The sequence below is a fragment of the Sus scrofa genome, chromosome 3, assembly GCF_054392235.1.
Source record: "Sus scrofa isolate SSC_HxYL_T2T_F1_AM1 chromosome 3, Sscrofa_HxYL_maternal_Yorkshire_Landrace_v2.0, whole genome shotgun sequence".
Classification (NCBI taxonomy): Eukaryota; Metazoa; Chordata; class Mammalia; order Artiodactyla; family Suidae; genus Sus; species Sus scrofa.
The window spans coordinates 120,000,854-120,017,704 of NC_139385.1; the positions used below are offsets into that span (position 1 = coordinate 120,000,854).

The following is a 16,851-nucleotide window of genomic DNA, read 5'->3' on the forward strand; positions in this document are numbered from 1 at the left end:
TTTTAAGTTTGATTGGGTCTCATTGATTTATTTTTGTTTTTATTTCTATTGCCTTAGGTGACTGGCCTAGGAAAACATTTGTGTGGTCGATGTCAGAGAATGTTTTGCTTATGTTCTCTTTAAGAAGTTTCATGGTGTCTTGTCTTATGTTTAAGTATTTAAGCCATTTTGAATTTATTTTTGTGTGTGGTGTGAGGGTGTATCCTAGTTTCATTGATTTACATGCAGCTGTCCAGTTTTCCAAGAACCACTTGCTGAAGAGACTGTCTTTCTCCCATTTTATATTCTTGCCTCCTTTGTCAAAGATTAATTGACCTTAAGTGTCTGGGTTTACTTCTGGGCTCTTGTCCATATGTCTGATTTTATACCAGTGCCACACTCTCTTGATTACTGTAGCTTTGTAGTATTTTCTGAAGTCGGGGAGAGTTATGCCTCCTGCTTGTTTTTTTTTCCCTCAGGATTGCTTCAGCAATTCTGGGTCTTTTGCGTTCCATATAAATTTTTGGATTGTTTTGTTCTAGGTCTGTGAAAAATGTCATGGGTAATTTGATGAGGACCACATTAATTCTATAGAATGCTTTGGGTACTATGGCCCATTTTAGCGACACTAAATATCCCCATCCAGGAGCATGGGATATCTTTCTATTTCTTTGAATCCTCTTTAATTTCCTTGATTAATGTGTTATAGTTCTCAATATATAAATCTTTCACCTCCTTGGTCAGGTTTATTCCTAGGTGTTTAATTTGGGGGATGTGATTTTTAAAAAGTATTTTTATATTCCTTTTCTAATATTTCATTGTTACTATACAGAAATGCAATCAATTTCTGAATGTTAATCTTGTATCCTGATACTTTGCTGAATTCGTTGATCAGTTTGAGTAGTTTTTGTGTGGAGTCCTTAGGGTTTTCTATATATATTATCATGTCATCTGCATAGAGTGACAATTTTACCTCTTCTCTTCCAATTTGGATACCTTTTATGTCTTTTATTTGTCTGAATTCTGTAACTAGGACTTCTAATACTATGTTGAATAAAAGTGGTAAGAGTGGGTATCCTTGTCTTATTGCAGATTTTAGTGGGAAGGCCTTCTAGCTGAAGTCTTTTGGCTGCATGCAGTAGGTCTGATTTGCTGAAAGTAACAGAGAACATAACCAGCAGTCCCATGGCTCTCATAAATTACACCTTACCAAACTCAAGATTCTACAGACTAAGAAGAGATAGTGTCTGAATGCAAATGAAACAGCATAAAATAAGCTGAATCTTTATCCATTTCCTTTTAAAATAGTCTACAATGATTGCTACATAGGAGAAAATGTGTAACATGTATGTAAACGATAAAGCATGATAATAAAGTGAGCAGCAATGAACTCATCATCCAATTCAAGAACTAGAATATTACCAATACATTGAAGCTTTCCATGACCTCTTTCTTCTCAAAAGTGAACCTAGATTTTGATTTAGAATCTAAAATTTTGATTTAAAATCTAAAACCAAAAAGAAATCTAGATTTTGACTTACCATGTTAATTAAAATTTTTGTGTAAACAATAACATACAGAAATATGCATATATCATAAGTGTATTATTAAAAAACTTGTTATAAAATAAATGACCATGTGATCACCATATGGGTCAAGAAATAGAATATTGGAAGACCTTAGAATTCTTCCTGAACACTCTTTTGGTAATAAATTCCTCTTTTTCCCCTAAAGATAGCTATACACTTTTATGGTAATCATCTTTTTTCTTTTCTTTTTTTGTTAGTTTTATCACTAAGGTAGGCACCCTTATATACCACAATACTACAATGTAATTTTATCTGTTTATGAAATTTATGAAAAGCAAACATAAAGTACATATTTTCGGTCTGGTTTCTCTTGCCATAGATTGTTCGTTTTCATTGTGGTATAGTATTACATTGTATACAATTGTTGATGGACATTTGGCTTGTGTTGCATTCTTGGATATTACGTAAAATGTGGCTAGCAAGCACATGCCATGCACATATATCTAATTCTGCAGTGTTTGTAATCAAGTAGAATTGCTCAGTCATAGGCTGGCCATATCTTCAATTTGAATAAATAATGATAAACATTTCTTTCTCATACAATCTTCCTTAATTTTGGTATAAATATGATAGCCCCATAAAACAAATTTGTGAATATATCCTTTCTTTCTCTCCTTCTCTTTTGTCTTTCTAGGGCCTCACCTGCAGCATATGGAAGTTCCCAGGCAGGCTAGAGGTTGAACTGGAGCTATAGGTGCTGGTCTATGCCACAGCCGCAGCAGTGCGGGCTCCCAGACGCATCTGCCACCTACACCACAGCTCATGGCAACACTGGATCCTTAACCCACTGAGTAAGGCCAGGGATCAAACCAGTGTCCTCATGAATCCTAGTCAGGTTCGTTACACTGAGCTACAACCAAAACTCCTAGATTTGTTATATTTTTTTGGTGAATTCAACTTTCACCATTATGAGTTGACCCTTCTGATATCTAGTAGTAACTGTGATATTGGAGTCTCTTCTCTCAAATAGGAAAATAGTAATGTCAGCTTTCTTTTGCTTTGTATTTGCAAGGTATGTATTTTCCAGTCATTTTGCTTTCAGTATTTCTGTATCCTTATATTTCAGTGTGACTCTTTAAAAGTCATATAATTGAGTTTTAAAACCCAGTCGGATAACTTTTGTTTGTGAAACATTTTGTCTAACTACATTTTGTATAATTCTTGGTATATTTTGCTAAAATTGTCATCTTAGGTTGTATTTGTTCTGATTGTTCTACACTTCTTTTTCACCTATTTTTTGGCCTCCTTTTGGATTGATTGTTTTTTCTTCTTCATATTTTAAAAATAATTCCACTTTATCCTTCTATTAGTTTGGAATAAGTACAATATATTATATTCTTTCAGAAGTAATTCAACAATTGCAGCATGAATGCTTGACGTATTAAAGTGTAATGATAACCTTTACCTTTATATTGTCCACCGATAGTCTAAGGAGTTTAGAACACTCAAACCTTATCTATTTTTCTTCTGCATTGTATGCTATTTTTGTGTGTTTTAATCATAAATATTTTAATTCTCATAAGATATTATCACTTTTTGTTGTATCCAGTGTTTGTTTATTTTTACTCATATAGTCATCACTTTCTTTGCCTTTTGTTCCTTGCAGCATTTCTGAGCTTCCTTCTGCCATAATTTTCCCTCTCCCTTGAAGCATCTTTAGAATTCATTTAGTGGTAGTCAATTGGATGTGAATGCATTCCATTTATTTATTTATTTATGTCTAAAGATATATTTCTTTTGTTATTTAACTATCATTTTTCCATAGTATTTTTGCTAGCCTATAATGTTGGGTTGTAAATTATTTCCCCTTAGCACAAAATCATTTCACTTTTTTTTTAAAATTTTTTTTTTTTCAGGGCTGTGCCTACGGCATATGGAAGTTCCCAGGCTATGGGTTGAATTGGAGCTACTATTCCTTGCCCCAACACCTCATCTCTCAATTTATTGGCCTATCATGTAGTGAGCAATAAGAGCTTGGACTGTACCAATTGCTTTCTTAGCTTTTTATTCCAGTTTCCATTCCAAAGTCATTTTCAACCCAAACAGCTACAATGGGAAGCTGACATGCTGAACTTCTTCCTGGACTCAGGCTTAACAAAGGTACACACAGCCAGAAACCTCTAGAGGGGATGAAGAAGTGGCCACACCTTCATGATACAGATGCTGCAATGTCCCTAAATATACAGAGATGGCTGAGAAGCAGCAGACTTGATGTAGGAACTGAACAAATTCCAGGTAGCACATAGGTGCCAGTGACAGGCAGCACAGTCATGAGCCACAGCATGACAGGGAGCCTGCTGATTTTTATTTCTTTTTACACAGGAGAAAAATAAGCTCATGTAGGTTGGTGATTTTTTTTTTTTTTTTTTTTTTGGTCTTTTTGCCATTTCTTGGGCCACTCCCGTGGCATATGGAGATTCCCAGGCTAGGGGTAGAATTGGAGCTGTAGCCACCGGCCTACACCAGAGCCACAGCAACGCGGGATCCAAGCTGTGTCTGTGACCTACACCACAGCTCACGGCAATGCCGGATCCTTAACCCACTGAGCAAGGCCAGGGATCGAACCCTCAACCTCATGGTTCTTAGTCGGATTTGTTAACCACTGCGCCACGATGGGAACTCCGGGTTGGTGATTTTTATTTCTTTTACATAGGAGAAAAATAAGCTCACATAGGTTAAGTAACTTGCCCCAAATTATGCATTTAAAAGGGGCAGAGCTAAGATTTATTGGAGCACTCTTTGGCTGACTTTAAAACCCTAGCCTTTCCTTGAGCAAAGAAAGGTTGTATTGCCTTTGAGATCAGCAAGACACAAGTCACACAGGAAGTAGATCCAGGATGGGATCCCAGGACACTGAAGTCCTATTCAGGGCTCTTTTCTATGAAGCCACACAGGTGCCTGACTGTGGTCAGAAACCACCATCCTGGGAGTTCCCACTGTGGCTCAGTGGCAACGAACCTCACTAGTATCCATGAGGATATGGGTTTGATCCCTGGCCTTGCTCAGTGGGTTAAGGATCCAGCATTGCCTTGAGCTGTGGTATAGGTCACAATTGCAGCTCGGATCCTGCTTTGCGGTGGCTGTGGCCGTGGCCAGCAGCTGCAGCTGCTTTTCAACCCCGAGCCTGGGAACTTCTATGTGCTGCCAAGTGTGGCTCTAAAAAGCTGAAAAAAAAAGAAAAAAAGAAACTATGATCTGTGAACCCCATCGAGGTCTCCAGCATGAGTTCAAGCCAGAGGAAGTGCCCTCTGTGGAGGGTTTGCACTCTGGACTATATTAAGTACCTCCTGGCCAGCTTCACCGACCAAACTCAAGCCTGTGTCTTTCTGCCAAGATCTCAGACCTTTATATTATCTGTCTCTTATTTGCTATTTCCCATAGTGAGAATAACTAAGAAAACTACATCAAAGCAAATGTTTGTAAGAGTCAGGTCTTTTAAATGAGCTTTAAAAAAAAAAATTTCTCTTGAAATAGCAGTCAGGCTTTCTGTTTTAATGGTCGCCTGTGAAAACTTACCTTGTACTCATATTAATAAGGAAAAAGAGGAAGGTTGCCAGGCGGGGGCAGAGAATGCGGAGAGGTGACCACAGGTGACAAATGATGCAGTGGGCAGCAGGCTGTGTTCTTTGACCTAATGAACAAAATCGACTCCCCCTGGGTCACAGTTTATGCCCAGCAGCCTCAGAGCACAGGAGTGGGGGCGGGTAGCATGCATCTGCACCCCCCCCCCCCATTCCACAGACTCTCCGTGATCTTTGGAACAGGCTCCAAACTTTGTTCTTTCCACATCTTCTCTTAGGAAGTCCCCTCCGCCCAGCATGCTCTTCTTGATTTTCTTTGATCAATTCCTATTTCTTCTCTAGAGCCAGGTTCAAATTCTGTCTCCTTCGTAAACATTTAAAAATTCCTCACAGAGTTAACTGCTTTCCTGCTTCAGACGCTCCAGGGCTTGGTTTCTCATACTCTCCCACTAAATGTTGCTCTCTTTTGCATTGACTTCCATTTCTGTCTTAGCTAAGACAGGCTCCTTAAGGGCAGGGAATCCTATCTTTCTCTTCTTGTCCTCTCCCATGCCTTGCACAAGTGCCTTCCAGGGCAACATCCACGATTAAGGAACACCGTATAGAACCTCCAGGATTGGATCTCCAAACTTGGGGCCAGCATTTAAAACACCTGGATGAGCCTTCACCCCTTAATTTCTGAGTGCCTTTTCTCTGAAGAATCTTACTGTTACTTTTCTCACTTTGAGCTAGCGGTCATTTTAGAGCATGTGGCCAGGGGCTGGGGCATAAAGAAATCCTGTTTCTTTCTTGGTCAAGAACCACGTGCAGTCCTGGAAGAGTACCTCCTGTCTTCCGTTGACTTTGGGGTCCTGGGATTTGGATTTTACTGGGATTGAAAGATACTGTGTATTTCCATGCCTTAAGCTGGGGAGCTGGCCAACTTGAAGAGGTAGCAAAAGTAACAGAAGGAAGCCCCAGGGAGGGGAAATGGAGGGTCCCTGGGAGGCGTGCTAGCTGCCTCTCCACCTCTCCTCCCCTGAGGACATCAGATGCCTTAATGGAGTCCTCGTGGAGATGGTTGCAATGAATGGGGCTGTGGGGAAACTGAAAGGACTTTCAGAGAAATTTGTGGGCAGGTTAGGATAAAGGAGCTGACACTACAGTGGTTTTCAGAAAAAGAAGAGTTTGAAGCAACCAGAATCAGGCTAATAGTCAGAGATTTGCTACTTCTTAGAGTGATGCAACCACTGAGCTTGCTTTCAAAGAGAGTCTCTGGGACCCAGGCAGACAGGGCTTGACTTTCCAAGAGACTGAGAAGAATAATGAGAATATTATGGCTTTGGACTGGAGGGTGACCTGGAAAAAGGAAATGCCATATAAAGTTATAACCCTGAGCTCTGAATTTACCTGATTTAAAAGCGGTTTGTATACCCTGTAATTTCCTAACGAAGGAGTAAAGTAACTTGTGGACTGCACAGTTCATTGCTGGAAAGAGCATGATGAAGGGAGAACTGAGGGAGAGAAACACCTTGCAACTCACTGATGTAGAGAGAAAGTCACCCAAACAGGAAGCGAAGTGACTTCAGTGCTGTTTGCATCTTGTCTCTGGGTGGCAGCATCAGGGCCAGTTCTGGCTGTGCTGGAATGAGATGGGCTCTAGAGAATCTTTTATTTATTTATTTTTATTTTTTGTCTTTTCAGGGCTGCACCCGAGGCATACGGAGGTTCCCAGACTAGGGGTCTAATCAGAGCTGTAGCTGCTGGCCTACACCACAGCCGCAGCAGCACCAGATCCAAGCTAAGTCTGCGACCTGCACCACAGCTCACCACAACACCAGATCCCCAACCCACTGAGCAAGGCCAGAGATCGAACCAGCAACCTCGTGGTTCCTAGTTGGATTCCTTTTTGCTGTGCCACGACGGGGAACTCTGGCTCTTGAGAATGTGAACTGGAAATGCTACGGACCTTCCCCAACAAGGATCCTTCTGCCAGTATCTTTGGAGCCAGTAGAATGAGACAAGTTTTGTCCTGAAGCAAAAGAATTTTATTTATTAATTTATTTTTCTTCTTCCATTTTTGGCTGCCCCGTGGTATATGGACCTTCCCGGCCAGAGATTAGATCTAAACCACAGCCATGACCTAAGCAGCAGCTGAGGTCGGATCCTTAACCCACCGTGCCAGGCCAGAGATTGAACCTGTGTCCCAGTGCTCCCAAGATACCACAGGTCCTGTTGCGCCACAGCAGGAGCTCCAGGAGTTTTATTCTTTGATCAAAGAATGGAGAGGTGCAAAGGCCTGCTTTAGAGTACTGGGTTTTCCCTGTAGGGCCATGGGCCGGCTGCTTTATAGGAAATCTGCAGAGAAGGGGCGGAGTTCTCTCAGGCCCAGCGCAGCCGCACTGCTCACAGCTCAGATCCCAGAGCGGGGGTGCAGCGTCTCTGCGCAGGCCCACCACCGCCGTCTTGAGTGGAGGGCTTGTGCTTGGCGCCTGCGTACACGGCCGCCCCGCTGAACTAGGAGGCTCCGGTACTTTGCAGTAGGAAAGCTGCTCTGAACTGGCCGGTGCCAGGGCCCTGCACACAGTTCCGTGGGAGCAAGTGACGCTACACTGAGCACGAAGGAAAAGAAAAAAAAAAAAAAAAAAAAAAAAGGTTAGACTTTATATTACCCACATTCTGTTTTTATTTTCCATGAATTGTTAATGGACTTTGCAGGCAACAGAACAATCTAGTTGTATTGTGGCCCACCTTGTCCTTTTCCCCCACCTACGTTCCTCAGGATCACCTGAAATTGTCAGTAGAGTTTGAAGGTCAGGGTTAAGATCTCCATTGGAGCTTTTCCTGTGGTTTTAGGGGGTTGGGCCCTGCCTGAAATTTCTTTCCCTAGCAGCGTCTGACAGAGCCCAGCACTTGTCCCAGACCCTTCAGTGTTCTGTGAGAGACACCTCAGCTCAGGCTGCAGTCAGATTGGTCCCTGGCCTTCCACAGGCTTCTGGAAGAAGGAGAGCGGGGTGCACAGTTATTCCTGTGAGTGGGGAGCAAAAACTAGACGTGAGGATGGAGGGGGGACGTAGGTGAGATTGTCTTCTTAATTTACTGGAACGGGTATAGATGTGCTTATGAAAAATTTTTGGAATTGGAAATATTTTCCTGTTAATTTTCACAAATAAATGGAAAAATGTTTTCAATGGGAAACTTTAATCCTAAAATGGTACAAGTCGCATTTTCCAAAAGTAACCCCTTAAAAAAAAATCAGACATTAAGAAGGGAAAATATGTTTTGATAAGATATCCATGATAATTGGCAGTCACAGCCTATGTATTTTATGATGAATGGAACATACAGATTAGAAACTGGCCACCAGACTCCTCAGTGCTGTTGTAGTGCCTTTCCAGGTATCCTGGAGAAGGCAGTGATAAGAAGGACTAATTGGGTCTGCATAATCTAAGCAAACACCTGCCCTGGGCTTGCCAGCATAACATGGCACCCTCTGTGGCGTTTTCGCCTTTCCTCCCTTCTATCAGGCATGCGGAAACAGTATAGGGGTAACCTACAGGCACTCCTCACTTTGCCTTGTTCCAATATGCATGCATTTTCATGAACATGGCTTAGTTAAATAATAGCAGCCTCCCAACAAGAGTTTAAATTTCAGTTACTACATATAGTAACTGAGAGTAGGCGCATAAAGAACATACTATGGGCTAACTCTTCAGTCCACAAATCATGACAGAAATAACAGATGCACATCAGGAGCCCTGACCAATCACATCACTTCAAAGCCTGTCCATGATTGGTCACTGAACACCTGTTACTCAGGTTGTGTACAGTCTTTTGTAGTTGTGTTGCTTACTTGTTCCCAATGATAAATCCGTGGGACATTAAATTTTTTAAGTTGAAAAATATTAAAAATGAGATTCCCGTCATGTCTCAGTGGTTAACGAATCCGACTAGGAACCATGAGGTTGCGGGTTTGATCCCTAGCCTCGCTCAGTGTGTTAAGGATCTGGCCTTGCAGCTGTGGTGTAGGTCGCAGCCATGGCTCAGACCTGGCATTGCTGGGGCTGTGGCGTAGGCCTGTGGCTACAGCTCAGATTACACCCCTAGCCTGGGAACCTCCGCATGCCGCGGGTGTGGCCCTAGAAAAGACAGACCAAAAAAAAAAAAAAAAAAAAAAAAAAAAAAAAAAAAAACAACAAAAAACAAACAAACAAAAAAAACGATTGAAATGAAGTCGAATGGAAATTGAAAGATAAAATTGCCCAACAAGGATGAACTTGCCAAAAAGAAACAAAAAGTGTTAACACTGGGAGTGAAACTTGTATCAAATATAAATAGAATTCTAAAAAAAATAGCTGACTGGGGATGTTGGCACTACCACTGTTCCCGAGACTCTGGACGTGAGTCATGGCTTCCCTAAGGCATTAGAAAAGAATCCCGCTCTGTATCATAAGTCATACAAGAAGGCGAGCCCTGTTTGAACTACTCTCAATAACATTTTTAAATTTAATTAATTACTACTATTATTACTTTTTGCTTTTTAGGGCCATACCCACAGCATAGAGAGGTTCCCAGGCCCGGGGTTGAATCAGAGCTGTAGCTGCCAGCCAACACCACAGCCACAGCAACTAGGGATCTGAGCCTTGTCTGCAACCTACACCACAGCTCATGGCAAGGTGGGAATCCCTGACCCACTGAGTGAGGCCAGGGATGGAACTTCATCCTCTCGGATTCTAGTGGGGTTAGTTTCCAGTGTACCACAACAGGAACTCCTGATAAAAATTTTTAAACAAAGAAAGCACTTTACTTCTCATATTTCTAATGTGTTAAATTATAGTGTACTAAATAAGTATTAGTTTACTATATTTCATTTCCTTATACATTTATAACCAATACTGAGCATTTTTAATGTTTCGACAAAAATTTTAAAGCTTGTGGAACGCATAATTTTGATTATTAAAATCATTTTGCATGGCTTTAGCTTGCATAGTCATTTTTAAGGTCCCATACTGCTATGCAAAGTGAGGAGTGCACGTGCGCATGTGCAGAGACACACATGCACACGCACATGCCCGCGCATGCGCACACACGGCTGCCTTTGATTTGCTAATGTTTGGGGTGGATTTTTTGCATATGTGTTCATGAGAGATTGGCTAATAGGTTTTTGTTGTTGTCGTAATGACCTTAGTAGGTTTTATCACTCACAAGTTGAAAGATATTTCCTCCTTTTCTATTTTCTGGAACAGTTGTATATAAGATCAGTGTTATTTCTGAAATAGTTGGAAGAATTTACCAGTGAAGCCATCTTGTCCTAGAAATTTCCTTGTGGGGAACTGCTCAATTTCTTTAAGAGATAACAGATTTTCTTTTCCTTCTTGTTTCAATTTCGGTTTTCTAGGAATTTTTTATTATCTAAAAATGTAAATTTATTGACATAGCTCATTTGTAATATCCTTTTACTATTATTTTGATATTTTTAGGAACTCCAGAGGTAACTGCCCTTACTTTTATAACATTGACAATTTGTGACTTTTTCCCCATACGTATTGCTAGAGGTCTGTCCATTTTATTCAATGTTTCCAAAAAAATTTTGGCTGTTGTTTTCCTTTGTAGGGTTGTTTTCTATTTCATTAAGGTCGAATCTTAGAAATTACTTTTTATTATTTTGGGTTTTATTTGCTTGCTTTTTTGAGTCTACCGAGTTTGATACTTTAATGATTGATTTTCAGCCTTTCTTCTTAATATATATATTTAATGTTAGAGAGTCTCCTGTAAGTACTTCTTTAGCTGTGTTTGCAAGTTTTGATGTTACCATGTAGCTCAAAATACTTTTTATTTTATTTTTTGGGGGGCTTTTTAGGGCTGCACCCATGGCAAATGGAAGTTCCCAGGCTAGGGGTCAAATTGGAGCTGTAATTGCTGGCCTACACCACAGCCATAGCAGTGCCAGATCCAAGCCACATCTGCGACCTACACCACAGCTTGGCAATACCAGATCCTTAACCCACTGAGCGAGACCAGGGATCAAACCTGCGTCCCCATGGACGCTGGTCAGATTCATTTCCACTGAGCCACAATGGGAACTCCCAAAATACCGTTTTATTTCATTTATGGTTTTTGCTTTCATCCATGGGTCATTAGAAGTACTATTGCTTAATTTCCAAGCATTTGGAGATTTTCTAGTTGTTATTTTCACATTGATTTCTAGCTTAGTTTCACTATTGTTAGTGTGCAGAGTAATTTCTGTCTTTACATATTTGTTGAGGCTTGCTGTTACGAGTTGAATTGTGCCTCCCCAAAGAAGTCAGAGTCCTTATCCTCATTACCTGTGAATATGACTTTATTTGGAGATAGGGACTTAGCGGATTTCCAAGTTAAGGGGGTGAACTCCCCCAATATGACTTTGTCCTTATAAAAGGGGATTTGGACACAGACACAGAAACATACCAGGAGAAGACCAGGTGAAGATGAAGGCAGAGATCAAGGTAATGTATCCACATGCCAAGGAGACAAAAAGATGGCCAGAAAATTACCAGAAGCTAGGAGAGAGGAATGGAACAAATTGCCCCTCACAGACCACAGAAGAAGTCAATCCTGCCAACACCTTGATCTCAGACTTCTAGCCTCCACATCTGTGAGATAATACATTTTTGTTGTTTAAGCTACTCAGTGTGTGGTACTTTGATATGGCAGCCCTAGGAAACTAATGTATTTGCTTTACAATGCAGCAAATACTCATTTTTGCTAAATGTTCCACCTATGCTTGAAAGGATTGTGTTTATGCTATTGTTTGGTGCAATATTCTATGTATGTATATTAATGAGGTTAAATTTGTTGTGTTCTCTATGCTTGTTCTGTCAAATAACAAAAATGGTATGTTAAAGTCTCTATGATTTTGGATCTGTCTGCTTCTGTTTCTAATTCTGTCAATTTTTGCTTCAGATATTTTAAGCTCTGTTATTGTTATTTTAAGATATGTATATATGTATATATATACCACATATTTAAGATTGTTATATCTTCTGTTGAGTTAATCTCTTTATCATTATAAAATATTCTTTTTTTTCTCTAGTAATTTTTTGTCTTTTAGTATAGTTCATCTTAGTATAGTTACATCAACATTTTTGGGGTGAGTTTTGCATAGTATATCTTTTTGCATCCTGCCACTTTCAATCTTTCTGTGACCTTGTAGTTAAGATATGTCTCTTTATTATTTTATTTTATATTTTATTGAACTATAGGTGATTTACTATGTTGTGTTTCTGGTATATAGCAAAGCGATTCAATTATATATACATCATATAATTCTTTTTTTATTCTTTTCCATTATGGCTGCTTATAGGATATTGAATATAGTTCCCTTTTCTATACAGTAAGACCTTGTTGATGATCTATTTTATATATAGAACTTTGTATCTTTTAACCCCAAACTCCTAATTTATCCCTCTCCCACCCCCTTTCCCTTTTGGTAACCATAAGTTTGTTTTTATGTCTGTGAAAAGATTGATCTCTTATAAGTAGCACATACACTTTTAAAAATCCAATGTAATCTTTTTGTCTTTTAATTGGAGATTTAGTCAGTTTTCAGGTAATGGAATTATGGGTAAATATTGAAAAATTTTAAACATTAAAAATTTTTTTTTGTTTTATTGAAGTTCAGTTGAGGTACAAGGTTGTGTTAATTTCTGCTGTAGAACAAAGTGACTTAGTTGTACATATGCACATATTCATTCTCTTTCAGATGATTTTCCCAAATAGATTATCACAGACTACTGGGTAGAGTTCTCTGTACTATACAGCAGGTCCCTGTCGGCCAATCATTCCACATACCTTAGTGTGCATATGCCAATCCCAAACCCCCAGTCCATCCCTCCCAACCCACAACCTGTCCCCTTTGGTACTCATAAGTTTTTCAAAGTCTGTGAGTCTGTTTCTGTTCTGCAAATAAGTTCATTTGTACCCTTTCTTTTTAGATTCCACATATAGGTGATATCATATGATGTTTGTCTTTCACTGTCTGACTAACTTCATTTAGTAGGATAATTTCTAGATCCATCCGTGTTGCTGCAGATGGTGTTATTTCATTCTTTTTTATGGCTGAGTAATAGTCTATAGTATATATGTACTGCATCTTCTTTAACCACTCCTCTGGCAGTGGACATTTAGGTTGCATCCATGTCTTGGCTATTGTAAATAATGCTGCAGTGAACAGTGGGGTGCACCTGTCTTTTCGAATTATGGTTTTCTCTGTATAGATGCCCAGGAGTGGGACTGCTGGATCATGTGGTAGTTCTAATTCTTTTTTTCTGAGGAACTTCCATGCTGTTTTACATAGTGGATGCACCAATGTACATTCCCACCAACAGTGTAAGAGGGTTCCCTTTTCTACATACCCTCTCCAGAATTTATTATTTGTGGACTTTTTGATGATGGCCATTCTGCATGGTGTAAAGTGGTACTTCATAGTGTTGTTTTTGTGTTCTTTATTTCCTTTCTTGCATTCTTTATATTTAATGGAAAAAACAAATTATTTCACCCCATCCTCTTTATTAATTTGTTAGTAATGTGTTCTTTTACTCTTCTTTTAGTGCTCAGCGTAGAGATTACAACACACATCCTTAATTTATTACACTCTAATGTAAGTGATTACTTTTACTGTTTTCTCAACAAAAATAGTCTTGAAATACTTAATTTGATTTAACCCCTTTATGCTTTTGCATTGTTGTTGTCATACACCTTATTTCCCTCTATGTTTTAAATATCACCGGTTCAAATCTTAGTAAGGAAGTGTTAATTTTATGACGTTGATATCCATCTCTCCTCAGCTTCACCTAGACTGGCATTGGAAAACTCATTGGTAAATTGGTTCTTTTCAGTTTATACCTGAAAACTTATCCTATTCACATATGTTTTATGTTTATTTTTTCAATTTAATTTAATTTTTATTTTATATTGGAGTATACTTGATGTTGGATTAGTTTCAGGTGTACAGTGATGTGTTTCAGTTACACATATATGTATACCCATTCTTCTTCAGATTTTTTTCCCCAAATAGGTTATTACAGAATATTGAGTAGATTTCCCTGCGCTTTACAGTAGGTTCTTGTTGATTATCATTTTATATATAGTGGTGTATATAGTGGTGTATATATGTTAATCCTAAACTTCTAATTTCTCTTTCTCCCCCCGCCTTTCCCCTTTGGTAACCATAAGATTATTTCTTAAGTCTATGGTTCTGTTTCTGTTCTGTAAAGAGGTTTAGTTGTATCATTTTTATTAGATTCCACATATTAGTGGTCTGTTATAATACTGTTTTTCTGTTTGACTTATTTTACTTTGTATGATAATCTCTATGTCCATCCATGTTGCAGCAAATGGCATTACTTTGTTCTTTTTTATGGCTCAGTAATATTCTATTGTATATATGTGTCGTATCTTTATCCATTCCTGTCACTGGATATTTAGGTTGCTTCCATGTCTTGGCTATTTGTAAATAGTGCTGCAGTGAATATTGGAGTACACATATCTTTTCGAATTCTGTTTTTTTCTGGATAGTTCTATTTTTGTTTTTAAAGGAAACTTGATTCTATTCTCCCTAGGGGTTGTACCAATTTACATTCTCACCAACAGAATGTAGGATGCTTCCATTTTCTCCACATCCTCTCCAGAATTTAATATTTGTAGACTTTTTGATGATGGTTATTCCGACTGGTGTGAGGTAATACCTCATTGTAGTTTTGATTTGCATTTCTCTAGTACTTAGCGATATTGAACATCTTTTCATGTGGTTTTTTGGCCATCTATATGTCTTTGGAGAAATATTTACTTAGATCTTCTGATCATTTTTTAATTGGGTTTTTTGTTTTTTGATATTGAGCTGCATAATCTGTTTGTATATTTTGGAGATTAATCCCTTGTCAGTTTGTTTGTCAGTTTGTTTGGTTTCCAAAGATTTTCTCCCATTCTGTGGATTATCTTTTCATTTTGTTTATGGTTTCTTTGCTGTGCAGAAGTTTTAAGTTTAATTAGGTCTCATTTGTTTTGTTTTTGTTACTCTAGGAGGGGATCAAAAAAGATACTGCTGTGATTTATGTCAAAGAATGTTCTGCCTATGTTTTCCTCTAAGAGTCTTTTAGTATCTGGTCTTACATTTAGGTTTTTAGTCCATTTTGGGTTTACTTTTAGGTATGGTGTTAGAGAATGTTTTAATTTCATTATTTTACATGTAGCCATCCAGTTTTCCAAACACCATTTACAAAAGAGTCTGTCTTTTCTCCTTTGTATATACTTGTCTCCTTTGTTGTAGATTAATTGACCATAGGTGCATAGGCTTATTTCTGGGCTTTCTATCCTGTTCCATTGATCTAGATTTCTGTTTTTGTGCCAGTATAATGCTGTTTTGATGACTGTAGCTTTGTGGTATAGTCTAAAGTCAGGGAGTGTGATTCCTCTGGTTCCATTTTTCTTTCTCAGGATTCCTTTGGCTATTTGGGTTTTTTTTTGTATTTCCATACAAATTAAATTTTTTTTTTTGTTCTAGTCCTGTGAAAAATGCCATTGGTAATTTGTTAGGGATTGCATTGAATTTATAGATTGCCTTGGGTAGTATAGTCATTTTGACAATATTGTCTTCCAGTTGAATAATATGGCATTGCTTTCCATCTGTCTGTATCATCTTTGATTTCTTTCATCAGTGTCTCAGAGTTTTCAGCGTATAGGTGTTTTCCCTGCCTAGGTAGTTTTATTCCTAGGTATTTTATTCTTTTTGATGTTGTGTCAAATGGGATTGTTTCCTTATTTTACTTTTCTGATCTTTTGTTATTAGTGTATATAAATATAAGAAATTTCTATTGGAGTTCCTGTCATGGCACAGCAGAAACTAATCCGACTAGGAACCATGAGGTTGTGTGTTCGATCCCTGGCCTAGCTCAGTGGGTTAAGGATCTGGCATTGCCATGAGCTGTATTGTAGATCGCAGACATGGCTCGGATCTGGCATCGCTGTGGCTCTGGTGTAGGCCAGCAGCTGCAGCTCTGATTAGACCCCTAGTCTGAGAACCTCCGTATGCCATAGGTGCAGCCCTAAAAAGAGAGAAAAAAAAAAAAAAGAAATTTCTGTTTATTAATTTCATATCCTGCACTTTTACTGAATTCATTGATAAGCTCTAGTAGTTTTCTGGTAGTGTCTTTGGGGTTTTCTATGTATAGTATCATGTCATCTACAAATAGTGACAGTTTTACTTCTTTTCCAATTTGGATTCCTTTTACTTCTTTTCCTTGTCTAATTGCCATGGCTGGGAACTCTAAAACTATGTTAGATAAATGTGGTGAGAGTGGACATCCTCGTCTTGTTTCTGATCTTAGCAGGAAAGCTTTCAGCTTTTTACCATTGAGGATGATGTTAGCTGTGGATTTGTCATATATAGCTTTTATATGTTGAGGTAGGTTCCTTCTCTTCCCACTTTCTGGAGAGTTTTTTTTTTTTTTTATCATAAATGGGTGTTAAAGTTCATCAAAAGCTTTTTCTGCATCTATTGCTATATGATCATATGGATTTTATTCTTCAGTTTGTTAATGTGGTATAGCACACTGATTGATTTGTGGATATTTAAGAGTACTTGCATCCCTGAGATACATCCCACTTGATCATAGTGTATGATCCTTTTACCATATTGTTGAAGTCATTTTGCTAATTTTTTTTTTGCTTTTTAGGGTCGCTCCCATGGCATATGGAGGTTCCCAGGCCAGGGGTCTAGTCAGAGCTACAGCTGCTGGCCTATGCCA

At 38.7% G+C, this 16,851-nt stretch overlaps 1 protein-coding gene across 11 annotated transcripts in view; it reads left to right on the forward strand.

The window, feature by feature from the left end:
• Positions 1 to 16,851, forward strand: part of SRD5A2 (steroid 5 alpha-reductase 2) — a 205,286-nt gene that overhangs the window by 70,594 nt on the left and 117,841 nt on the right. For 4 of the 11 annotated variants that reach the window (XR_014839536.1, XR_014839534.1, XM_085015841.1 and 1 more), the window contains exon 1: positions 7,588 to 7,723. The exons of 3 other annotated variants lie outside the window; for them this stretch is intronic. Coding sequence is in view for 1 of the 8 variants with exons in the window: in XM_085015837.1 (XP_084871963.1) it covers positions 8,129 to 8,145 (17 nt within the window). In the remaining 7 variants the exon portion in view is untranslated. Of the gene's footprint in view, positions 1 to 7,587; positions 7,724 to 7,864; positions 8,146 to 16,851 lie in introns of those variants that run through there. 4 more of the 11 variants (XR_014839535.1, XM_085015840.1, XM_085015837.1 and 1 more) reach the window with 3 other exon arrangements.